The following is a 27,113-nucleotide window of genomic DNA, read 5'->3' as shown; positions in this document are numbered from 1 at the left end:
CCCAGACCAGTGTGATTGGGGCCCCCCCCGAGTACCCCCATCCAGAGAATGATCCCCAGACCAGTGTGATTGGGGCCCCCCTGAGTACCTCCATCCAGAGAATGATCCCCAGACCAGTGTGATTGGGGCCCCCCCGAGTACCCCCATCCAGAGAATGATCCCCAGACCAGTGTGATTGGGGCCCCCCTGAGTACCCCCATCCAGAGAATGATCCCCAGACCAGTGTGATTGGGGCCCCCCCGAGTACCTCCATCCAGAGAATGATCCCCAGACCAGTGTGATTGGGGCCCCCCTGAGTACCTCCATCCAGAGAATGATCCCCAGACCAGTGTGATTGGGGCCCCCCTGAGTACCCCCATCCAGAGAATGATCCCCAGACCAGTGTGATTGGGGCCCCCCCGAGTACCTCCATCTAGAGAGTGACCAGGGGCCCCCCGCATCCAGAGACTGACCCCCAGACCAGTGTGATTTGTCGCCCCCCCCGAGTACCCCCATCCAGAGAATGATCCCCAGACCAGTGTGATTGGGGCCCCCCCCGAGTACCCCCATCCAGATAATGATCCCCAGACCAGTGTGATTGGGGCCCCCCCGAGTACCTCCATCCAGAGAATGATCCCCAGACCAGTGTGATTGGGCCCCCCCCCGAGTACCTCCATCCAGAGAATGATCCCCAGACCAGTGTGATTGGGGCCCCCCCCCCGAGTATCCCCATCCAGATAATGATCCCCAGACCAGTGTGATTGGGGCCCCCCCCCCCGAGTACCCCCATCCAGAGAATGATCCCCAGACCAGTGTGATTGGGGCCCCCCCGAGTACCTCCATCCAGAGAATGATCCCCAGACCAGTGTGATTGGGGCCCCCCCGAGTACCTCCATCCAGAGAATGATCCCCAGACCAGTGTGATTGGGGCCCCCCCCGAGTACCCCCATCCAGAGAATGATCCCCAGACCAGTGTGATTGGGGCCCCCCCCGAGTACCTCCATCCAGAGAATGATCCCCAGACCAGTGTGATTGGGGCCCCCCCGAGTACCTCCATCCAGAGAATGATCCCCAGACCAGTGTGATTTGTCGCCCCCCCCCCCGAGTACCCCCATCCAGAGAATGATCCCCAGACCAGTGTGATTGGGGCCCCCCCGAGTACCCCCATCCAGAGAATGATCCCCAGACCAGTGTGATTGGGGCCCCCCTGAGTACCTCCATCCAGAGAATGATCCCCAGACCAGTGTGATTGGGGCCCCCCCCGAGTACCTCCATCCAGAGAATGATCCCCAGACCAGTGTGATTGGGGCCCCCCCGAGTACCCCCATCCAGAGAATGATCCCCAGACCAGTGTGATTGGGGCCCCCCCCGAGTACCCCCATCCAGAGAATGATCCCCAGACCAGTGTGATTGGGGCCCCCCCCGAGTACCCCCATCCAGAGAATGATCCCCAGACCAGTGTGATTGGGGCCCCCCCCCCGAGTACCTCCATCCAGAGAATGATCCCCAGACCAGTGTGATTGGGGCCCCCCCGAGTACCTCCATCCAGAGAATGATCCCCAGACCAGTGTGATTGGGGCCCCCCCCGAGTACCCCCATCCAGAGAATGATCCCCAGACCAGTGTGATTGGGGCCCCCCCCCCGAGTACCCCCATCCAGAGAATGATCCCCAGACCAGTGTGATTGGGGCCCCCCCGAGTACCTCCATCCAGAGAATGATCCCCAGACCAGTGTGATTGGGGCCCCCCCGAGTACCTCCATCCAGAGAATGATCCCCAGACCAGTGTGATTGGGGCCCCCCCCGAGTACCTCCATCCAGAGAATGATCCCCAGACCAGTGTGATTGGGGCCCCCCCGAGTACCTCCATCCAGAGAATGATCCCCAGACCAGTGTGATTGGGGCCCCCCCGAGTACCCCCATCCAGAGAATGATCCCCAGACCAGTGTGATTGGGGCCCCCCCGAGTACCCCCATCCAGAGAATGATCCCCAGACCAGTGTGATTTGTCGCCCCCCCCGAGTACCCCCATCCAGAGAATGATCCCCAGACCAGTGTGATTGGGGCCCCCCCCGAGTACCCCCATCCAGAGAATGATCCCCAGACCAGTGTGATTGGGGCCCCCCCCCCGAGTACCCCCATCCAGAGAATGATCCCCAGACCAGTGTGATTGGGGCCCCCCTGAGTACCTCCATCCAGAGAATGATCCCCAGACCAGTGTGATTGGGGCCCCCCCCGAGTACCTCCATCCAGAGAATGATCCCCAGACCAGTGTGATTGGGGCCCCCCCCCCCGAGTACCCCCATCCAGAGAATGATCCCCAGACCAGTGTGATTGGGGCCCCCCCGAGTACCTCCATCCAGAGAATGATCCCCAGACCAGTGTGATTGGGGCCCCCCCGAGTACCCCCATCCAGAGAATGATCCCCAGACCAGTGTGATTGGGGCCCCCCCGAGTACCCCCATCCAGAGAATGATCCCCAGACCAGTGTGATTGGGGCCCCCCCGAGTACCTCCATCCAGAGAATGATCCCCAGACCAGTGTGATTGGGGCCCCCCCGAGTACCTCCATCCAGAGAATGATCCCCAGACCAGTGTGATTGGGGCCCCCCTGAGTACCTCCATCCAGAGAATGATCCCCAGACCAGTGTGATTGGGGCCCCCCTTGCAGCTCACAGTCGCTCTGAACATCTCAGTGACGCCGCCAGGCTCAGCAGATGTTCAGTAGCGACCTCTAATCTCTGCGGAGAACATTCCCCAGCGAGGATGCAGCGCACCGCACGGCCCCGAGGACTCATTAATGAGGGAAGCCGGTGACATTTATTCTCATGTAATCGGCTTTCCCATGACATGTCCATCCTTTGTTGTGTCCCCGGGGCCCCGCTCTGGAGTCACCGCCAATGGAAAACACGTGGGCCACGGATGCTGGACACCGTCACCACATATCCCGGAGCAGAAAGGTCCTTTCCATGATGTGCGGACTGAGGAGGACTACAACTCCCATCATAAGAAGGGGAGGAGCCTCATCTACACTCGGACTACAGTCACTGTGATTAGGGGGAACTCCGACTTTTCCAGCTTACAGAATAATGCCAGCACCAGGGGGACCAATCAGAGAACGGCTAATGGCATCCAGCAAATGCAGCAGCCGTGCTAAAACCAGGAAGTAAAGTCTGTATGAGAGAAGAGGAGGAGCCTACTTAGGGCGTGTCTGAGAACCCCAAAGAGTGATGCAGAATTCTATCTAAAATAGTGAAAAAAATGTAGTGCATAACTGAAGTGCATAAATATCGTAATATAAATGTGCTAACAGAGGGGGGGAGGGGGACTCTGGTGAAGTGAATGACCCAAATTGGATCAACAACAAACATATACCTCTGATACCAAAAGGAAGAACCAAGTCCCATTATGTCTAAAGAGAATAAACAGTCACTGGATGGTGTAAATCCCGGAGTTATATGCAGATCCATCCGTGACAAGAACGTCATGGAAGGATAAACATCTCCAACATGACGGAAGGTAAATGTTCTTCCCAGATCCGGTGGACTCTCGTGTCATCGACAGTCATCAGGACCGTGTGCCACACATGGCAAATGTAAAGATGTCCAGGTGAATGAGACCTCATGGTGGATTCCAAGGATCCTCCTAAGGACTTCCAAATCCACCTCAGGAGCTCCAGAATGGGAATCTTGGTGGGTAGATGTAACCAGGTGGAGTGCCAGGCGGCTCTATCACTCTTCATATTGCCCTTGTCTTTTTAGTGATCACATTTTATTGTATTGGTTTTTTTATAAATAAAATACACCCGTTTTTACCTGCACCATGTGGAAGCAATATTTTTTCTCCACATAACCTTTCGGTACGAGTGGCACTTCACCTGGTTACATCTACCCACCAAGATTCCCATTCTGGAGCTCCTGAGGTGGATTTGGAAGTCCGTGTCCCGAATTGACGATTGGATTTGGAAGTCCGTGTCCCGAATTGACGATTGGATTTGGAAGTCCTTAGGAGGATCCTTGGAATCCACCATGAGGTCTCATTCACCTGGACATCTTTACATTTGCCATGTGTGGCACACGGTCCTGATGACTGTCGATGACACGAGAGTCCACCGGATCTGGGAAGAACATTTACCTTCCGTCAAGTTGTAGATGTTTATCCTTCCATGACGTTCTTGTCACAGATGGATCTGCATAACCATTTATATAACTCCGGGATTTACACCATCCAGTGACTGTTTATTCTCTTTAGACATAATGGGACTTGGTTCTTCCTTTTTTATTTTGGTATCAGAGGTATATGTTTGTTTTTGATCCAATTTGGGTCATTCACTTCACAGGAGTCCCCCTCCCCCCCCTCTGTTATCACATTTATATTACGATATTTATGCACTTCAGTTATGCACTACATTTTTTCACTATTTTGTTTATTGTATATGTCATAGTGTATGTAGCTGCTCCCCCTTTCCCTTGATTTGCCATTACAGTTAGCGCAGTGTTTTTTTCACCACCAGAATTCTATCCATCCGCCCTCCTGGCACATACACGGCCATCATGGACCCACCTTTGTGTCTGGTGGGGGGGCTGCGCTGTCTAGGTGGGGTTGATGGTTTTGCGCTCTTCGGTTGCTCCTTGTGACCCCAATCTTCCTCCCAATCCTTCTTCATCTTCTCCTCCTGAGCGGCGATCCTGGAAGAGAGCGACAGCCAACTTCATGACAGCTTCTCATTATGTGGCAGCACCCCGAGACAAACCCCCTTATAAGAGGACGATTTCCGGGGGGGTCAGAGCTCTACAAACAGGACGGAGTGTCCACCTGGGGGAGGTTGGGAGCCCTGGAATAGGTAGAAGGCTCAGGTTCGGAGCCCAATATAGAGAGCCCCTCATGTGCAGAACCCATAGTGACCCCAATATAGAGAGCCCCTCATGTGTAGAACCCATAGTGACCCCAATATAGAGAGCCCCTTATGTGTAAAACCCATAGTGACCCCAAAATAGAGAGCCCATCACATGCATGGATACATAGAGAGCCCCTCACATGCAGAACCCATAGTGACCTCAATATAGAGAGCCCTCACGTGCAGAAGCCATAGGGACCCCAATAGAGAGAGCCCCTCACATGCAGAATGCATAGTGACCCCAATATAGAGAGCCCCTCACGTGCAGAACCCATAGTGACCCCAATATAGAGAGCCCCTCACGTGCAGAACCCATAGTGACCCCAATATAGAGAGCCCCTCACATGCATGGATACATAGTGAGCCCCTCACGTGCAGAACCCATAGTGACCCCAATATAAGAGAACCCCTTTACGTGCAGAACCCATAGGAACCCCAATATAGAGACCCCCTCACGTGCAGAACCCATAGGAACCCCAATATAGAGAGCCCCTCACGTGCAGAAACCATAATGACCCCAATATAGAGAACCCCTCACGTGCAGAAACCATAATGACCCCAATATAGAGAACCCCTCACGTGCAGAACCCATAGTGACCCCAATATAGAGAGCCCCTCACATGCATGGATACATAGAGAGCCCCTCACATGCAGAATGCATAGTGACCCCAATATAGAGAGCCCCTCACGTGCAGAACCCATAGTGACCCCAATATAGAGAGCCCCTCACATGCATGGATACATAGTGAGCCCCTCACGTGCAGAACCCATAGTGACCCCAATATAAGAGAACCCCTCACGTGCAGAACCCATAGGAACCCCAATATAGAGACCCCCTCATGTGCAGAACCCATAGGAACCCCAATATAGAGAGCCCCTCACGTGCAGAAACCATAATGACCCCAATATAGAGAACCCCTCACGTGCAGAAACCATAATGACCCCAATATAGAGAGCCCCTCACGTGCAGAACCCAGAGACAAACCCCCTTATAAGAGGACGATTTCCGGGGGGGTCAGAGCTCTACAAACAGGACGGAGTGTCCACCTGGGGGAGGTTGGGAGCCCTGGAATAGGTAGAAGGCTCAGGTTCGGAGCCCAATATAGAGAGCCCCTCATGTGCAGAACCCATAGTGACCCCAATATAGAGAGCCCCTCATGTGCAGAACCCATAGTGACCCCAAAATAGAGAGCCCATCACATGCATGGATACATAGAGAGCCCCTCACATGCAGAATGCATAGTGACCCCAATATAGAGAGCCCCTCACGTGCAGAACCCATAGTGACCCCAATATAGAGAGCCCCTCACATGCATGGATACATAGTGAGCCCCTCACGTGCAAAACCCATAGTGACCCCAATATAGAGAGCCCCTCACGTGCAGAAACCATAATGACCCCAATATAAGAGAACCCCTCACGTGCAGAAACCATAATGACCCCAATATAGAGAGCCCCTCACGTGCAGAACCCAGAGACAAACCCCCTTATAAGAGGACGATTTCCGGGGGGGTCAGAGCTCTACAAACAGGACGGAGTGTCCACCTGGGGGAGGTTGGGAGCCCTGGAATAGGTAGAAGGCTCAGGTTCGGAGCCCAATATAGAGAGCCCCTCATGTGCAGAACCCATAGTGACCCCAATATAGAGAGCCCCTCATGTGCAGAACCCATAGTGACCTCAATATAGAGAGCCCTCACGTACAGAAGCCATAGGGACCCCAATAGAGAGAGCCCCTCACATGCATGGATACATAGAGAGCCCCTCACATGCAGAATGCATAGTGACCCCAATATAGAGAGCCCCTCACGTGCAGAACCCATAGTGACCCCAATATAGAGAGCCCCTCACATGCATGGATACATAGTGAGCCCCTCACGTGCAAAACCCATAGTGACCCCAATATAGAGAGCCCCTCACGTGCAGAAACCATAATGACCCCAATATAAGAGAACCCCTCACGTGCAGAACCCATAGGAACCCCAATATAGAGAGCCCCTCACGTGCAGAACCCATAGGAACCCCAATATAGAGAGCCCTCACGTGCAGAAACCACAATGACCCCAATATAGAGAACCCCTCACGTGCAGAACCCATAGTGACCTCAATATAGAGAGCCCCTCACGTGCAGAACCCATAGTGACCTTAATATAGAGAGCCCTCACGTGCAGAGCCCATAGTGACGTTAATATAGAGAGCCCTCACGTGCAGAAACCACAATGACCCCAATATAGAGAACCCCTCACGTGCAGAACCCATAGTGACCTCAATATAGAGAGCCCCTCACGTGCAGAACCCATAGTGACCTTAATATAGTGAGCCCCTCACGTGCAGAACCCATAGTGACCTTAATATAGAGAGCCCCTCACATACAGAACCCATAGTGACCTCAATATAGAGAGCCCCTCACCTGCAGAACCCATAGTGACCTTAATATAGAGAGCCCTCACGTGCAGAACCCATAGTGACCTCACTCAGCAGATTCCTGGTCTGCGATTGATGTCCCTATTGATTATTACAGCTCTCCGCACTGAGAATTACAATCAGGACTGGGCTCAGGAAATGAGATCAGATATCTCCCTATGAAGTGGCACAACATAACGCACTTCTCCATTTCCTTGTGGTATCGCTCCTCTTCATCCGCCATCTTCTGGGAGATTTCCATCTTCCTCCTGCCGGTACAGACAGATCAGGCAATACAAAAACACCCCCAACTGTATAACAGACACACCCACCAAACCCCTCACCAGCCTCATCTCCTCCTCACCAGTCACCTCCACCACCGCACCAGCCAACATCTCCTTCTCCTCCACCACCGCACCAGCCAACACCTCCTCCTCCTCCACCACCTCCTCAGCCATCTCCTCCTCCTCACCAGCCACCACCCCAGCCATCTCCTCCAACTCCTCACCAGCCAACACCTCCTCCTCCTCACCAGCCACCTCAACAGCCACTACCTCCGACTCCACCTCCTCACCAGCCAACACCTCCAACTCCACCTCCTCCTCACCAGCCACCACCTCCGACTCCTCAACAGCCACTACCTCTGACTCCACCTCCTCCTCACCAGCCAACACCTCCAACTCCACCTCCTCCTCACCAGCCACCACCTCCGACTCCTCAACAGCCACTACCTCCGACTCCTCAACAGCCACTACCTCCGACTCCTCAACAGCCACTACCTCCAACTCCTCAACAGCCACCACCTCCAACTCCACCTCCTCACCAGCCAACACCTCCAACTCCACCTCCTCCTCACCAGCCACCACCTCCTCACCAGCCACCACCTCAGACTCCACCTCCTCCTCACCAGCCACCTCCTCACCAGCCACCACCTCCGACTCCTCAACAGCCACTACCTCCGACTCCTCCTCCTCACCAGCCAACACCTCCAACTCCACCTCCTCCTCACCAGCCACCACCTCCGACTCCGCCTCCTCCTCACCAGCCACCACCTCCGAGTCCTCAACAGCCACTACCTCCGACTCCACCTCCTCACCAGCCAACACCTCCGACTGCACCTCCTCCTCACCAGCCACCACCTCTGACTCCGCCTCCTCCTCACCAGCCACCACCTCCGACTCCACCTCCTCCTCACCAGCCACCACCTCCGACTCCACCTCCTCCTCACCAGCCACCACCTCCGACTCCGCCTCCTCCTCACCAGCCAGCACCTCCGACTCCGCCTCCTCCTCACCAGCCAGCACCTCCGACTCATCCTCCTCCTCACCAGCCACCACCTCCGACTCCTCCTCCTCCTCACCAGCCACCACCTCCGACTCCTCCTCCTCCTTACCAGCCACCACCTCCGACTCCTCCTCCTCACCAGCCAACACCTCCGACTCCACCTCCTCACCAGCCACCACCTCTGACTCCGCCTCCTCCTCACCAGCCACCACCTCCGACTCCTCCTCCTCCTCACCAGCCACCACCTCCGACTCCTCCTCCTCACCAGCCACCACCTCCGACTCCTCCTCCTCACCAGCCACCACCTCCGACTCCTCCTCCTCCTCACCAGCCATCTCCAACACCTCCTCACCAGCCACCTCAACAGCCACCACCTCCGACTCCTCAACAGCCACCACCTCCGACTCCACCTCCTCACCAGCCACCACCTCTGACTCCGCCTCCTCCTCACCAGCCAGCACCTCCGACTCATCCTCCTCCTCACCAGCCACCACCTCCGACTCATCCTCCTCCTCACCAGCCACCACCTCCGACTCCTCCTCACCAGCCACCACCTCCGACTCCTCCTCCTCCTCACCAGCCACCACCTCCGACTCCTCCTCCTCCTCACCAGCCACCACCTCCGACTCCTCCTCCTCCTCACCAGCCACCACCTCCGACTCCTCCTCCTCACCAGCCACCACCTCCGACTCCTCCTCCTCACCAGCCACCACCTCCGACTCCTCCTCCTCACCAGCCACCACCTCCGACTCCTCCTCCTCACCAGCCACCACCTCCGACTCCTCCTCCTCCTCACCAGCCACCACCTCCGACTCCTCCTCCTCACCAGCCACCACCTCCGACTCCTCCTCCTCACCTGCCACCACCTCCGACTCCTCAACAGCCACTACCTCTGACTCCACCTCCTCTTCACCAGCCAACACCTCCTCACCAGCCAACACCTCCTCACCAGCCACCACCTCCGACTCCTCAACAGCCACTACCTCCGACTCCTCAACAGCCACTACCTCCGACTCCTCAACAGCCACTACCTCCGACTCCTCAACAGCCACTACCTCCGACTCCTCAACAGCCACTACCTCCAACTCCTCAACAGCCACTACCTCCGACTCCTCACCAGCCACCACCTCCGACTCCTCAACAGCCACTACCTCCGACTCCTCAACAGCCACTACCTCCGACTCCTCACCAGCCACCACCTCCGACTCCTCCTCACCAGCCACCACCTCCAACTCCACCTCCTCACCAGCCACCACCTCAGACTCCACCTCCTCCTCACCAGCCACCACCTCCGACTCCTCAACAGCCACTACCTCCGACTCCACCTCATCACCAGCCAACACCTCCAACTCCACCTCCTCCTCACCAGCCACCACCTCAGACTCCACCTCCTCCTCACCAGCCACCACCTCTGACTCCGCCTCCTCCTCACCAGCCAGCACCTCCGACTCATCCTCCTCCTCACCAGCCACCACCTCCGACTCATCCTCCTCCTCACCAGCCACCACCTCCGACTCCTCCTCACCAGCCACCACCTCCGACTCCTCCTCCTCCTCACCAGCCACCACCTCCGACTCCTCCTCCTCCTCACCAGCCACCACCTCCGACTCCTCCTCCTCCTCACCAGCCACCACCTCCGACTCCTCCTCCTCACCAGCCACCACCTCCGACTCCTCCTCCTCACCAGCCACCACCTCCGACTCCTCCTCCTCACCAGCCACCACCTCCGACTCCTCCTCCTCACCAGCCACCACCTCCGACTCCTCCTCCTCCTCACCAGCCACCACCTCCGACTCCTCCTCCTCACCAGCCACCACCTCCGACTCCTCCTCCTCACCTGCCACCACCTCCGACTCCTCAACAGCCACTACCTCTGACTCCACCTCCTCTTCACCAGCCAACACCTCCTCACCAGCCAACACCTCCTCACCAGCCACCACCTCCGACTCCTCAACAGCCACTACCTCCGACTCCTCAACAGCCACTACCTCCGACTCCTCAACAGCCACTACCTCCGACTCCTCAACAGCCACTACCTCCGACTCCTCAACAGCCACTACCTCCAACTCCTCAACAGCCACTACCTCCGACTCCTCACCAGCCACCACCTCCGACTCCTCAACAGCCACTACCTCCGACTCCTCAACAGCCACTACCTCCGACTCCTCACCAGCCACCACCTCCGACTCCTCCTCACCAGCCACCACCTCCAACTCCACCTCCTCACCAGCCACCACCTCAGACTCCACCTCCTCCTCACCAGCCACCACCTCCGACTCCTCAACAGCCACTACCTCCGACTCCACCTCATCACCAGCCAACACCTCCAACTCCACCTCCTCCTCACCAGCCACCACCTCAGACTCCACCTCCTCCTCACCAGCCACCACCTCCGACTCCTCAACAGCCACTACCTCCAACTCCACCTCCTCCTCACCAGCCACCACCTCCGACTCCGCCTCCTCCTCACCAGCCACCACCTCCGAGTCCTCAACAGCCACTACCTCCGACTCCACCTCCTCACCAGCCAACACCTCCAACTGCACCTCCTCCTCACCAGCCACCACCTCCGACTCCTCCTCCTCCTCACCAGCCACCACCTCCGACTCCTCCTCCTCACCAGCCACCACCTCCGACTCCTCCTCCTCCTCACCAGCCATCTCCAACACCTCCTCACCAGCCACCTCAACAGCCACCACCTCCGACTCCTCAACAGCCACCACCTCCGACTCCACCTCCTCACCAGCCACCACCTCTGACTCCGCCTCCTCCTCACCAGCCAGCACCTCCGACTCATCCTCCTCCTCACCAGCCACCACCTCCGACTCATCCTCCTCCTCACCAGCCACCACCTCCGACTCCTCCTCACCAGCCACCACCTCCGACTCCTCCTCCTCCTCACCAGCCACCACCTCCGACTCCTCCTCCTCCTCACCAGCCACCACCTCCGACTCCTCCTCCTCACCAGCCACCACCTCCGACTCCTCCTCCTCACCAGCCACCACCTCCGACTCCTCCTCCTCCTCACCAGCCACCACCTCCGACTCCTCCTCCTCCTCACCAGCCACCACCTCCGACTCCTCCTCCTCACCAGCCACCACCTCCGACTCCTCCTCAGCCACCACCTCCGACTCCTCCTCCTCCTCACCAGCCATCTCCAACACCTCCTCACCAGCCACCTCAACAGCCACCACCTCCGACTCCTCAACAGCCACCACCTCCGACTCTGCCTCCTCCTCACCAGCCACCACCTCAGACTCCACCTCCTCCTCACCAGCCACCACCTCCGACTCCTCAACAGCCACTACCTCCAACTCCACCTCCTCACCAGCCAACACCTCCAACTCCACCTCCTCACCAGCCAACACCTCCAACTCCACCTCCTCACCAGCCACCACCTCCAACTGCACCTCCTCCTCACCAGCCACCACCTCTGACTCCGCCTCCTCCTCACCAGCCACCTCCTCACCAGCCACCACCTCCGACTGCACCTCCTCCTCACCAGCCACCACCTCTGACTCCGCCTCCTCCTCAACAGCCACTACCTCCGACTCCACCTCCTCACCAGCCAACACCTCCGACTGCACCTCCTCCTCACCAGCCACCACCTCTGACTCCGCCTCCTCCTCACCAGCCACCACCTCCGACTCCTCAACAGCCACTACCTCCAACTCCACCTCCTCACCAGCCAACACCTCCAACTCCACCTCCTCACCAGCCACCACCTCCGACTCCTCAACAGCCACTACCTCTGACTCCGCCTCCTCCTCAACAGCCACTACCTCCGACTCCACCTCCTCACCAGCCAACACCTCCGACTGCACCTCCTCCTCACCAGCCACCACCTCTGACTCCGCCTCCTCCTCACCAGCCACCACCTCCGACTCCACCTCCTCCTCACCAGCCACCACCTCCGACTCCACCTCCTCCTCACCAGCCACCACCTCCGACTCCGCCTCCTCCTCACCAGCCACCACCTCCGACTCCGCCTCCTCCTCACCAGCCACCACCTCCGACTCCGCCTCCTCCTCACCAGCCAGCACCTCCGACTCCTCCTCACCAGCCAGCACCTCCGACTCATCCTCCTCCTCACCAGCCAGCACCTCCGACTCCTCCTCCTCCTCACCAGCCACCACCTCCGACTCCTCCTCCTCCTCACCAGCCACCACCTCCGACTCCTCCTCCTCCTCACCAGCCACCACCTCCGACTCCTCCTCCTCACCAGCCACCACCTCCGACTCCTCCTCCTCACCAGCCACCACCTCCGACTCCTCCTCCTCCTCACCAGCCACCTCAACAGCCACCACCTCCGACTCCTCAACAGCCACCACCTCCGACTCTGCCTCCTCCTCACCAGCCACCACCTCCGACTCCTCCTCACCAGCCACCACCTCCGACTCCTCAACAGCCACCACCTCCTCACCAGTCACCACCTCAGACTCCACCTCCTCCTCACCAGCCACCACCTCCGACTCCTCAACAGCCACTACCTCCGACTCCTCCTCCTCACCAGCCACCACCTCCAACTCCACCTCCTCACCAGCCAACACCTCCGACTGCACCTCCTCCTCACCAGCCACCACCTCCGAGTCCTCAACAGCCACTACCTCCGACTCCACCTCCTCACCAGCCACCACCTCCGAGTCCTCAACAGCCACTACCTCCGACTCCACCTCCTCACCAGCCAACACCTCCGACTCCTCCTCACCAGCCACCACCTCCGAGTCCTCAACAGCCACTACCTCCGACTCCACCTTCTCACCAGCCACCACCTCCGAGTCCTCAACAGCCACTACCTCCGACTCCACCTCACCAGCCAACACCTCCGACTCCTCCTCACCAGCCACCACCTCCGACTCCTCCTCCTCCTCACCAGCCACCACCTCCGACTCCTCCTCCTCCTCACCAGCCACCACCTCCGACTCCTCCTCCTCCTCCTCACCAGCCACCACCTCCGACTCCTCCTTACCAGCCATCTCCAACACCTCCTCCTCACCAGCCACCTCAACAGCCACCACCTCCGACTCCTCAACAGCCACTACCTCCGACTCTGCCTCCTCCTCACCAGCCACCTCCTCCTCACCAGCCACCACCTCCGAGTCCTCAACAGCCACTACCTCCGACTCCACCTCCTCACCAGCCACCACCTCCGACTCCTCCTCACCAGCCACCACCTCCGACTCCTCCTCCTCACCAGCCACCACCTCCGACTCCTCACCAGCCACCACCTCCGACTCCTCCTCCTGCTCACCAGCCACCACCTCCGACTCCTCCTTACCAGCCACCACCTCCGACTCCTCCTTACCAGCCATCTCAACAGCCACCACCTCCGACTCCTCAACAGCCACTACCTCCGACTCCTCCCCCTCCTCACCAGCCACCACCTCCGACTCTGCCTCCTCCTCACCAGCCACCACCTTCGACTCCTCCTCACCAGCCACCACCTTCGACTCCTCCTTACCAGCCATCTCCAACACCTCCTTCTCACCAGTCACCCCCCATACCAGTCACCTCCACCCTCACCAGTCACCCCCCATACCAGTCACCTCCACCCTCACCAGTCACCTCCACCCTCACCAGTCACCCCCCATACCAGTCACCTCCACCCTCACCAGTCACCCCCCATACCAGTCACCTCCACCCTCACCAGTCACCCCCCATACCAGTCACCTCCACCCTCACCAGTCACCCCCCATACCAGTCACTTCTACCCTCACCAGTCACCCCCCATACCAGTCACCTCCACCCTCACCAGTCACCCCCCATACCAGTCACTTCCACCCTCACCAGTCACCCCCCATACCAGTCACCCCTATACCAGTCTAGGGCTGAAACAACTAATCGATTAATCGACAACTAATCGATTATTAAATTAATCGATTACTATTTTCATAATCGATTAATCGGCCAGTAACATAATGTGGTTAAAAAAAACTGAAATGAGCCCTTTATAGTACAAAAAGAGCAAATAATCGCTACTGTAACCATTTCTTTCACAGTTCTATAGTAAAAAAAAATGGACCCCTTACAGTAGTGATTATTTGCTTTTTTTTGTACTATAAAGGGCCAATATTCGTTTTTTTAACCCCATTATGTTACGTCTTACACCTGGTTCACATCTATGTGTTTTTTGGGGCTTTTTGCAGAAACGGACTACAGTCCATTTACATGGTTTCCTATGGGACACGTTCACATGTGTGCTTTTTCAGCCGCTGCGTATTTGGAAAGCGTCAGTGACTTTTTTTTTTTAACACAAAACAGTGCTTTTTTGGTTCAACATACTTCAATGGAGAAGCTGCAGAAAAGCATGAAATGTGTTTTTTGCAGCAATTTGTGTTTTTTAATCTGCCCAACAACAAATTGGCCAAAAAAAATGCAAAAACGCAAATCGCAGCAAAATCACGTGAGCAAAGAGCACTGCAGAAACAGATCAAAAGCAAACTTCCTAGGTGTGCGCCAAGCCTTATGCTGGCCACACAGATCAATTTTCAGATGAGAATATTCAGACGAAAAATCTTTGTACATTCGATGAATGAAAGAATGTTTGAAATTTTCACTTGTTTTTAACTTTCTGTTTTTTAAAATAATTGTAATTTCTGAACGAAAACCACATACACTGTCTGATAATTCCTTTCACCAAGAAGTTTTTTATTTCCAAATTTTCCCATCACTGTGGTTGAAAATGAACGACGATTTGACCCCACTAACGATTAGAAAATCAAACGAACGTTCTTATCTCTCCTCTAATAGTATATAGAGTATATCTCTTCTGTCTGTTATTCTCAGAGTGGATTACATATTTTGCTCCCTAAAGATATAGTTGGCTATTTTTATTTACCACGGCATAGAGATATTTAAGAATAAATTGCCTTTTTTAAAACTTTACGTATTAACTAAATTACGGTATACACCACACTTTTTTTTTTTTTTTTAAGGTTATTAACCGATTAATCGATTAATCGAAACAATAATCGGCCAACTAATCGATTATGAAAATAATCGTTAGTTGCAGCCCTATACCAGTCACCTCCACCCTCACCAGTCACCCCCCATACCAGTCACCTCCCATACCAGTCACTTCCACCCCCACCAGTCACCCCCCATACCAGTCACTTCTACCCTCACCAGTCACCCCCATACCAGTCACCCCCACCCTCACCAGTCACCCCTATACCAGTTACCTCCACCCTCACCAGTCACCCCCCATACCAGTCACTTCCACCCTCACCAGTCACCCCCCATACCAGTCACTTCCACCCTCACCAGTCACCCCCCATACCAGTCACTTCCACCCCCACCAGTCACCCCCCATACCAGTCACTTCTACCCTCACCAGTCACCCCCCATACCAGTCACTTCCACCCTCACCAGTCACCCCCCATACCAGTCACTTCCACCCTCACCAGTCACCCCCCATACCAGTCACTTCCACCCTCACCAGTCACCCCCCATACCAGTCACTTCCACCCTCACCAGTCACCCCCCATACCAGTCACTTCCACCCTCACCAGTCACCCCCCATACCAGTCACCTCCACCCTCACCAGTCACCCCCCCATACCAGTCATTTCCACCCTCACCAGTCACCCCCCATACCAGTCACCTCCACCCTCACCAGTCACCCCCCATACCAGTCACTTCCACCCCCACCAGTCACCTCCACTCTCACCAGTCACTTCCACCCTCACCAGTCACCCCCCATACCAGTCACCTCCACCCTCACCAGTCACCCCCCATACCAGTCATTTCCACCCTCACCAGTCACCCCCCATACCAGTCACCTCCACCCTCACCAGTCACCCCCCATACCAGTCACTTCCACCCTCACCAGTCACCCCCCATACCAGTCACCCCCCATACCAGTCACTTCCACCCCCACCAGTCACCTCCACTCTCACCAGTCACTTCCACCCTCACCAGTCACCCCCCATACCAGTCACCTCCCATACCAGTCACTTCCACCCCCACCAGTCACCTCCACTCTCACCAGTCACCTCCACCCTCACCAGTCACCCCCCATACCAGTCACTTCCACCCTCACCAGTCACCCCCCATACCAGTCACCTCCACCCTCACCAGTCACTTCCACCCCCACCAGTCACCCCCCATACCAGTCACTTCCACCCCCACCAGTCACCTCCACTCTCACCAGTCACTTCCACCCTCACCAGTCACCCCCCATACCAGTCACTTCCACCCTCACCAGTCACCCCCCATACCAGTCACTTCCACCCTCACCAGTCACCCCCCATACCAGTCACTTCCACCCTCACCAGTCACCCCCCATACCAGTCACCCCCCATACCAGTCACTTCCACCCCCACCAGTCACCTCCCATACCAGTCATTTCCACCCTCACCAGTCACCCCCCATACCAGTCACCTCCACCCTCACCAGTCACCCCCCATACCAGTCATTTCCACCCTCACCAGTCACCCCCCATACCAGTCACCTCCACCCTCACCAGTCACCCCCCATACCAGTCACTTCCACCCTCACCAGTCACCCCCCATACCAGTCACCCCCCATACCAGTCACCTCCACCCTCACCAGTCACCCCCCATACCAGTCACCCCCCATACCAGTCACCTCCCATACCAGTCACTTCCACCCCCACCAGTCACCTCCACTCTCACCAGTCACTTCCACCCTCACCAGTCACCTCCACCCTCACCAGTCACCCCCCATACCAGTCACCTCCACTCTCACCAGTCACTTCCACCCTCACCAGTCACCCCCCATACCAGTCACCTCCACCCCCACCAGTCACCCCCCATACCAGTCACTTCCACCCTCACCAGTCACCCCCCATACCAGTCACCTCCCATACCAGTCACTTCCACCCCCACCAGTCACCCCCCATACCAGTCACCTCCCATACCAGTCACTTCCACCCTCACCAGTCACCCCCCATACCAGTCACTTCCACCCTCACCAGTCACCCCCCATACCAGTCACTTCCACCCCCACCAGTCACCTCCACTCTCACCAGTCACTTCCACCCTCACCAGTCACCCCCCATACCAGTCACCCCCCATACCAGTCATTTCCACCCTCACCAGTCACCCCCCATACCAGTCACCTCCACCCTCACCAGTCACCCCCCATACCAGTCACTTCCACCCTCACCAGTCACCCCCCATACCAGTCACTTCCACCCTCACCAGTCACCCCCCATACCAGTCACTTCCACCCTCACCAGTCACCCCTATACCAGTCACCTCCACCCTCACCAGTCACCCCCCATACCAGTCACTTCCACCCTCACCAGTCACCCCCCATACCAGTCACTTCCACCCCCACCAGTCACCCCCCATACCAGTCACTTCCACCCTCACCAGTCACCCCCCATACCAGTCACCCCCCATACCAGTCATTTCCACCCTCACCAGTCACCCCCCATACCAGTCACCTCCACCCTCACCAGTCACCCCCCATACCAGTCACTTCCACCCTCACCAGTCACCCCCCATACCAGTCACTTCCACCCTCACCAGTCACCCCCCATACCAGTCACTTCCACCCTCACCAGTCACCCCCCATACCAGTCACTTCCACCCTCACCAGTCACCCCCCATACCAGTCACTTCCACCCTCACCAGTCACCCCCCATACCAGTCACTTCTACCCTCACCAGTCACCCCCCATACCAGTCACTTCCACCCTCACCAGTCACCCCCCATACCAGTCACTTCCACCCTCACCAGTCACCCCCCATACCAGTCACTTCCACCCCCACCAGTCACCCCCCATACCAGTCACTTCTACCCTCACCAGTCACCCCCCATACCAGTCACTTCCACCCTCACCAGTCACCCCCCATACCAGTCACTTCCACCCTCACCAGTCACCCCCCATACCAGTCACTTCCACCCTCACCAGTCACCCCCCATACCAGTCACTTCCACCCTCACCAGTCACCCCCCATACCAGTCACCTCCACCCTCACCAGTCACCCCCCATACCAGTCACTTCCACCCCCACCAGTCACCCCCCATACCAGTCACCTCCCATACCAGTCACTTCCACCCTCACCAGTCACCCCCCATACCAGTCACCTCCCATACCAGTCACTTCCACCCCCACCAGTCACCCCCCATACCAGTCACCTCCCATACCAGTCACTTCCACCCTCACCAGTCACCCCTATACCAGTCACTTCCACCCTCACCAGTCACCCCTATACCAGTCACTTCCACCCTCACCAGTCACCCCCCATACCAGTCACCTCCCATACCAGTCACTTCCACCCTCACCAGTCACCCCCCATACCAGTCACCTCCACCCTCACCAGTCACCCCCCATACCAGTCACCTCCCATACCAGTCACTTCCACCCCCACCAGTCACCCCCCATACCAGTCACCTCCCATACCAGTCACTTCCACCCTCACCAGTCACCCCCCATACCAGTCACTTCCACCCTCACCAGTCACCCCTATACCAGTCACCTCCACCCTCACCAGTCACCCCCCATACCAGTCACTTCCACCCTCACCAGTCACCCCCCATACCAGTCACCTCCACCCTCACCAGTCACTTCCACCCCCACCAGTCACCCCCCATACCAGTCACTTCCACCCCCACCAGTCACCTCCACTCTCACCAGTCACTTCCACCCTCACCAGTCACCCCCCATACCAGTCACTTCCACCCTCACCAGTCACCCCCCATACCAGTCACTTCCACCCTCACCAGTCACCCCCCATACCAGTCACTTCCACCCTCACCAGTCACCCCCCATACCAGTCACCCCCCATACCAGTCACTTCCACCCCCACCAGTCACCTCCCATACCAGTCATTTCCACCCTCACCAGTCACCCCTATACCAGTCACCTCCACCCTCACCAGTCACCCCCCATACCAGTCACTTCCACCCTCACCAGTCACCCCCCATACCAGTCACCTCCACCCTCACCAGTCACCCCTATACCAGTCACTTCCACCCTCACCAGTCACCCCCCATACCAGTCACCTCCACCCTCACCAGTCACCCCCCATACCAGTCATTTCCACCCTCACCAGTCACCCCCCATACCAGTCACCTCCACCCTCACCAGTCACCCCCCATACCAGTCACTTCCACCCTCACCAGTCACCCCCCATACCAGTCACCCCCCATACCAGTCACCTCCACCCTCACCAGTCACCCCCCATACCAGTCACCCCCCATACCAGTCACCTCCCATACCAGTCACTTCCACCCCCACCAGTCACCTCCACTCTCACCAGTCACTTCCACCCTCACCAGTCACCTCCACCCTCACCAGTCACCCCCCATACCAGTCACCTCCACTCTCACCAGTCACTTCCACCCTCACCAGTCACCCCCCATACCAGTCACCTCCACCCTCACCAGTCACCCCCCATACCAGTCACCTCCACCCTCACCAGTCACTTCCACCCCCACCAGTCACCCCCCATACCAGTCACTTCCACCCTCACCAGTCACCCCCCATACCAGTCACCTCCCATACCAGTCACTTCCACCCCCACCAGTCACCCCCCATACCAGTCACCTCCCATACCAGTCACTTCCACCCTCACCAGTCACCCCCCATACCAGTCACTTCCACCCTCACCAGTCACCCCTATACCAGTCACTTCCACCCTCACCAGTCACCCCTATACCAGTCACTTCCACCCTCACCAGTCACCCCCCATACCAGTCACCTCCACCCTCACCAGTCACCCCCCATACCAGTCACTTCCACCCCCACCAGTCACCTCCACTCTCACCAGTCACTTCCACCCTCACCAGTCACCCCCCATACCAGTCACCCCCCATACCAGTCATTTCCACCCTCACCAGTCACCCCCCATACCAGTCACCTCCACCCTCACCAGTCACCCCCCATACCAGTCACTTCCACCCTCACCAGTCACCCCCCATACCAGTCACTTCCACCCTCACCAGTCACCCCCCATACCAGTCACTTCCACCCTCACCAGTCACCCCTATACCAGTCACCTCCACCCTCACCAGTCACCCCCCATACCAGTCACTTCCACCCTCACCAGTCACCCCCCATACCAGTCACTTCCACCCTCACCAGTCACCCCCCATACCAGTCACCCCCCATACCAGTCACTTCCACCCTCACCAGTCACCCCTATACCAGTCACCTCCACCCTCACCAGTCACCCCCCATACCAGTCACTTCCACCCTCACCAGTCACCCCCCATACCAGTCACTTCCACCCCCACCAGTCACCCCCCATACCAGTCACCTCCCATACCAGTCACTTCCACCCCCACCAGTCACCCCCCATACCAGTCACCTCCCATACCAGTCACTTCCACCCTCACCAGTCACCCCCCATACCAGTCACCTCCCATACCAGTCACTTCCACCCTCACCAGTCACCCCCCATACCAGTCATTTCCACCCTCACCAGTCACCCCCCATACCAGTCACCTCCACCCTCACCAGTCACCCCCCATACCAGTCACTTCCACCCTCACCAGTCACCCCCCATACCAGTCACTTCCACCCTCACCAGTCACCCCCCATACCAGTCACTTCCACCCTCACCAGTCACCCCCCATACCAGTCACTTCCACCCTCACCAGTCACCCCCCATACCAGTCACTTCCACCCTCACCAGTCACCCCCCATACCAGTCACTTCTACCCTCACCAGTCACCCCCCATACCAGTCACTTCCACCCTCACCAGTCACCCCCCATACCAGTCACTTCCACCCTCACCAGTCACCCCCCATACCAGTCACTTCCACCCCCACCAGTCACCCCCCATACCAGTCACTTCTACCCTCACCAGTCACCCCCCATACCAGTCACTTCCACCCTCACCAGTCACCCCCCATACCAGTCACTTCCACCCTCACCAGTCACCCCCCATACCAGTCACTTCCACCCTCACCAGTCACCCCCCATACCAGTCACTTCCACCCTCACCAGTCACCCCCCATACCAGTCACCTCCACCCTCACCAGTCACCCCCCATACCAGTCACTTCCACCCCCACCAGTCACCCCCCATACCAGTCACCTCCCATACCAGTCACTTCCACCCTCACCAGTCACCCCCCATACCAGTCACCTCCCATACCAGTCACTTCCACCCCCACCAGTCACCCCCCATACCAGTCACCTCCCATACCAGTCACTTCCACCCTCACCAGTCACCCCCCATACCAGTCACTTCCACCCTCACCAGTCACCCCTATACCAGTCACTTCCACCCTCACCAGTCACCCCCCATACCAGTCACCTCCCATACCAGTCACTTCCACCCTCACCAGTCACCCCCCATACCAGTCACCTCCACCCTCACCAGTCACCCCCCATACCAGTCACCTCCCATACCAGTCACTTCCACCCCCACCAGTCACCCCCCATACCAGTCACCTCCCATACCAGTCACTTCCACCCTCACCAGTCACCCCCCATACCAGTCACTTCCACCCTCACCAGTCACCCCTATACCAGTCACCTCCACCCTCACCAGTCACCCCCCATACCAGTCACTTCCACCCTCACCAGTCACCCCCCATACCAGTCACTTCCACCCTCACCAGTCACCCCCCATACCAGTCACTTCCACCCTCACCAGTCACCCCCCATACCAGTCACTTCCACCCCCACCAGTCACCTCCACTCTCACCAGTCACTTCCACCCTCACCAGTCACCCCCCATACCAGTCACCCCCCATACCAGTCACTTCCACCCTCACCAGTCACCCCCCATACCAGTCACCCCCCATACCAGTCACTTCCACCCCCACCAGTCACCTCCACTCTCACCAGTCACTTCCACCCTCACCAGTCACCCCCCATACCAGTCACCTCCCATACCAGTCACTTCCACCCCCACCAGTCACCTCCACTCTCACCAGTCACCTCCACCCTCACCAGTCACCCCCCATACCAGTCACTTCCACCCTCACCAGTCACCCCCCATACCAGTCACCTCCACCCTCACCAGTCACTTCCACCCCCACCAGTCACCCCCCATACCAGTCACTTCCACCCCCACCAGTCACCTCCACTCTCACCAGTCACTTCCACCCTCACCAGTCACCCCCCATACCAGTCACTTCCACCCTCACCAGTCACCCCCCATACCAGTCACTTCCACCCTCACCAGTCACCCCCCATACCAGTCACTTCCACCCTCACCAGTCACCCCCCATACCAGTCACTTCCACCCCCACCAGTCACCCCCCATACCAGTCACCCCCCATACCAGTCACTTCCACCCCCACCAGTCACCTCCCATACCAGTCATTTCCACCCTCACCAGTCACCCCCCATACCAGTCACCTCCACCCTCACCAGTCACCCCCCATACCAGTCATTTCCACCCTCACCAGTCACCCCCCATACCAGTCACCTCCACCCTCACCAGTCACCCCCCATACCAGTCACTTCCACCCTCACCAGTCACCCCCCATACCAGTCACCCCCCATACCAGTCACCTCCACCCTCACCAGTCACCCCCCATACCAGTCACCCCCCATACCAGTCACCTCCCATACCAGTCACTTCCACCCCCACCAGTCACCTCCACTCTCACCAGTCACTTCCACCCTCACCAGTCACCTCCACCCTCACCAGTCACCCCCCATACCAGTCACCTCCACCCTCACCAGTCACCCCCCATACCAGTCACCTCCACCCTCACCAGTCACTTCCACCCCCACCAGTCACCCCCCATACCAGTCACCTCCCATACCAGTCACTTCCACCCCCACCAGTCACCCCCCATACCAGTCACCTCCCATACCAGTCACTTCCACCCTCACCAGTCACCCCCCATACCAGTCACCTCCCATACCAGTCACTTCCACCCCCACCAGTCACCCCCCATACCAGTCACCTCCCATACCAGTCACTTCCACCCTCACCAGTCACCCCCCATACCAGTCACTTCCACCCTCACCAGTCACCCCTATACCAGTCACTTCCACCCTCACCAGTCACCCCCCATACCAGTCACCTCCACCCTCACCAGTCACCCCCCATACCAGTCACTTCCACCCCCACCAGTCACCTCCACTCTCACCAGTCACTTCCACCCTCACCAGTCACCCCCCATACCAGTCACCCCCCATACCAGTCACTTCCACCCTCACCAGTCACCCCCCATACCAGTCACTTCCACCCTCACCAGTCACCCCTATACCAGTCACCTCCACCCTCACCAGTCACCCCCCATACCAGTCACTTCCACCCTCACCAGTCACCCCCCATACCAGTCACTTCCACCCTCACCAGTCACCCCCCATACCAGTCACCCCCCATACCAGTCACTTCCACCCTCACCAGTCACCCCTATACCAGTCACCTCCACCCTCACCAGTCACCCCCCATACCAGTCACCTCCACTCTCACCAGTCACTTCCACCCTCACCAGTCACCCCCCATACCAGTCACCTCCACCCCCACCAGTCACCCCCCATACCAGTCACTTCCACCCTCACCAGTCACCCCCCATACCAGTCACCTCCCATACCAGTCACTTCCACCCCCACCAGTCACCCCCCATACCAGTCACCTCCCATACCAGTCACTTCCACCCTCACCAGTCACCCCCCATACCAGTCACTTCCACCCTCACCAGTCACCCCCCATACCAGTCACTTCCACCCCCACCAGTCACCTCCACTCTCACCAGTCACTTCCACCCTCACCAGTCACCCCCCATACCAGTCACCCCCCATACCAGTCATTTCCACCCTCACCAGTCACCCCCCATACCAGTCACCTCCACCCTCACCAGTCACCCCCCATACCAGTCACTTCCACCCTCACCAGTCACCCCCCATACCAGTCACTTCCACCCTCACCAGTCACCCCCCATACCAGTCACTTCCACCCTCACCAGTCACCCCTATACCAGTCACCTCCACCCTCACCAGTCACCCCCCATACCAGTCACTTCCACCCTCACCAGTCACCCCCCATACCAGTCACTTCCACCCTCACCAGTCACCCCCCATACCAGTCACCCCCCATACCAGTCACTTCCACCCTCACCAGTCACCCCTATACCAGTCACCTCCACCCTCACCAGTCACCCCCCATACCAGTCACTTCCACCCTCACCAGTCACCCCCCATACCAGTCACTTCCACCCCCACCAGTCACCCCCCATACCAGTCACTTCCACCCTCACCAGTCACCCCCCATACCAGTCACCCCCCATACCAGTCATTTCCACCCTCACCAGTCACCCCCCATACCAGTCACCTCCACCCTCACCAGTCACCCCCCATACCAGTCACTTCCACCCTCACCAGTCACCCCCCATACCAGTCACTTCCACCCTCACCAGTCACCCCCCATACCAGTCACTTCCACCCTCACCAGTCACCCCCCATACCAGTCACTTCCACCCTCACCAGTCACCCCCCATACCAGTCACTTCCACCCTCACCAGTCACCCCCCATACCAGTCACTTCTACCCTCACCAGTCACCCCCCATACCAGTCACTTCCACCCTCACCAGTCACCCCCCATACCAGTCACTTCCACCCTCACCAGTCACCCCCCATACCAGTCACTTCCACCCCCACCAGTCACCCCCCATACCAGTCACTTCTACCCTCACCAGTCACCCCCCATACCAGTCACTTCCACCCTCACCAGTCACCCCCCATACCAGTCACTTCCACCCTCACCAGTCACCCCCCATACCAGTCACTTCCACCCTCACCAGTCACCCCCCATACCAGTCACTTCCACCCTCACCAGTCACCCCCCATACCAGTCACCTCCACCCTCACCAGTCACCCCCCATACCAGTCACTTCCACCCCCACCAGTCACCCCCCATACCAGTCACCTCCCATACCAGTCACTTCCACCCTCACCAGTCACCCCCCATACCAGTCACCTCCCATACCAGTCACTTCCACCCCCACCAGTCACCCCCCATACCAGTCACCTCCCATACCAGTCACTTCCACCCTCACCAGTCACCCCTATACCAGTCACTTCCACCCTCACCAGTCACCCCTATACCAGTCACTTCCACCCTCACCAGTCACCCCCCATACCAGTCACCTCCCATACCAGTCACTTCCACCCTCACCAGTCACCCCCCATACCAGTCACCTCCACCCTCACCAGTCACCCCCCATACCAGTCACCTCCCATACCAGTCACTTCCACCCCCACCAGTCACCCCCCATACCAGTCACCTCCCATACCAGTCACTTCCACCCTCACCAGTCACCCCCCATACCAGTCACTTCCACCCTCACCAGTCACCCCTATACCAGTCACCTCCACCCTCACCAGTCACCCCCCATACCAGTCACTTCCACCCTCACCAGTCACCCCCCATACCAGTCACCTCCACCCTCACCAGTCACTTCCACCCCCACCAGTCACCCCCCATACCAGTCACTTCCACCCCCACCAGTCACCTCCACTCTCACCAGTCACTTCCACCCTCACCAGTCACCCCCCATACCAGTCACTTCCACCCTCACCAGTCACCCCCCATACCAGTCACTTCCACCCTCACCAGTCACCCCCCATACCAGTCACTTCCACCCTCACCAGTCACCCCCCATACCAGTCACCCCCCATACCAGTCACTTCCACCCCCACCAGTCACCTCCCATACCAGTCATTTCCACCCTCACCAGTCACCCCTATACCAGTCACCTCCACCCTCACCAGTCACCCCCCATACCAGTCACTTCCACCCTCACCAGTCACCCCCCATACCAGTCACCTCCACCCTCACCAGTCACCCCTATACCAGTCACTTCCACCCTCACCAGTCACCCCCCATACCAGTCACCTCCACCCTCACCAGTCACCCCCCATACCAGTCATTTCCACCCTCACCAGTCACCCCCCATACCAGTCACCTCCACCCTCACCAGTCACCCCCCATACCAGTCACTTCCACCCTCACCAGTCACCCCCCATACCAGTCACCCCCCATACCAGTCACCTCCACCCTCACCAGTCACCCCCCATACCAGTCACCCCCCATACCAGTCACCTCCCATACCAGTCACTTCCACCCCCACCAGTCACCTCCACTCTCACCAGTCACTTCCACCCTCACCAGTCACCTCCACCCTCACCAGTCACCCCCCATACCAGTCACCTCCACTCTCACCAGTCACTTCCACCCTCACCAGTCACCCCCCATACCAGTCACCTCCACCCTCACCAGTCACCCCCCATACCAGTCACCTCCACCCTCACCAGTCACTTCCACCCCCACCAGTCACCCCCCATACCAGTCACTTCCACCCTCACCAGTCACCCCCCATACCAGTCACCTCCCATACCAGTCACTTCCACCCCCACCAGTCACCCCCCATACCAGTCACCTCCCATACCAGTCACTTCCACCCTCACCAGTCACCCCCCATACCAGTCACTTCCACCCTCACCAGTCACCCCTATACCAGTCACTTCCACCCTCACCAGTCACCCCTATACCAGTCACTTCCACCCTCACCAGTCACCCCCCATACCAGTCACCTCCACCCTCACCAGTCACCCCCCATACCAGTCACTTCCACCCCCACCAGTCACCTCCACTCTCACCAGTCACTTCC

The 27,113-nt window shown here is 58.0% G+C and overlaps 2 protein-coding genes across 2 annotated transcripts in view; one reads left to right on the top strand and one right to left on the bottom strand.

The window, feature by feature from the left end:
• Nucleotides 1–27,113, bottom strand: part of USH1C (USH1 protein network component harmonin) — a 141,602-nt gene that overhangs the window by 45,390 nt on the left and 69,099 nt on the right. Inside the window, 2 exon segments of the mRNA XM_073603928.1 lie at nt 4,539–4,663; nt 7,476–7,541. Of these exon segments, the coding sequence (XP_073460029.1) occupies nt 4,539–4,663; nt 7,476–7,541 (191 nt within the window).
• On the top strand, nt 10,333–13,335 carry LOC141112886 (uncharacterized; the record flags this gene model as incomplete). Its single annotated transcript, XM_073605989.1, has 3 exons — nt 10,333–10,741; nt 10,940–11,050; nt 12,857–13,335. Coding segments are annotated over 3 exons (999 nt in total), but the record flags the coding sequence as incomplete, so codon positions are not given.

Source organism: Aquarana catesbeiana, linkage group LG11 (genome assembly GCF_042186555.1).
Source record: "Aquarana catesbeiana isolate 2022-GZ linkage group LG11, ASM4218655v1, whole genome shotgun sequence".
Classification (NCBI taxonomy): Eukaryota; Metazoa; Chordata; class Amphibia; order Anura; family Ranidae; genus Aquarana; species Aquarana catesbeiana.
Note: the sequence above shows the minus strand (reverse complement) of the source record. Positions and strands in the feature narration are given on the sequence as shown.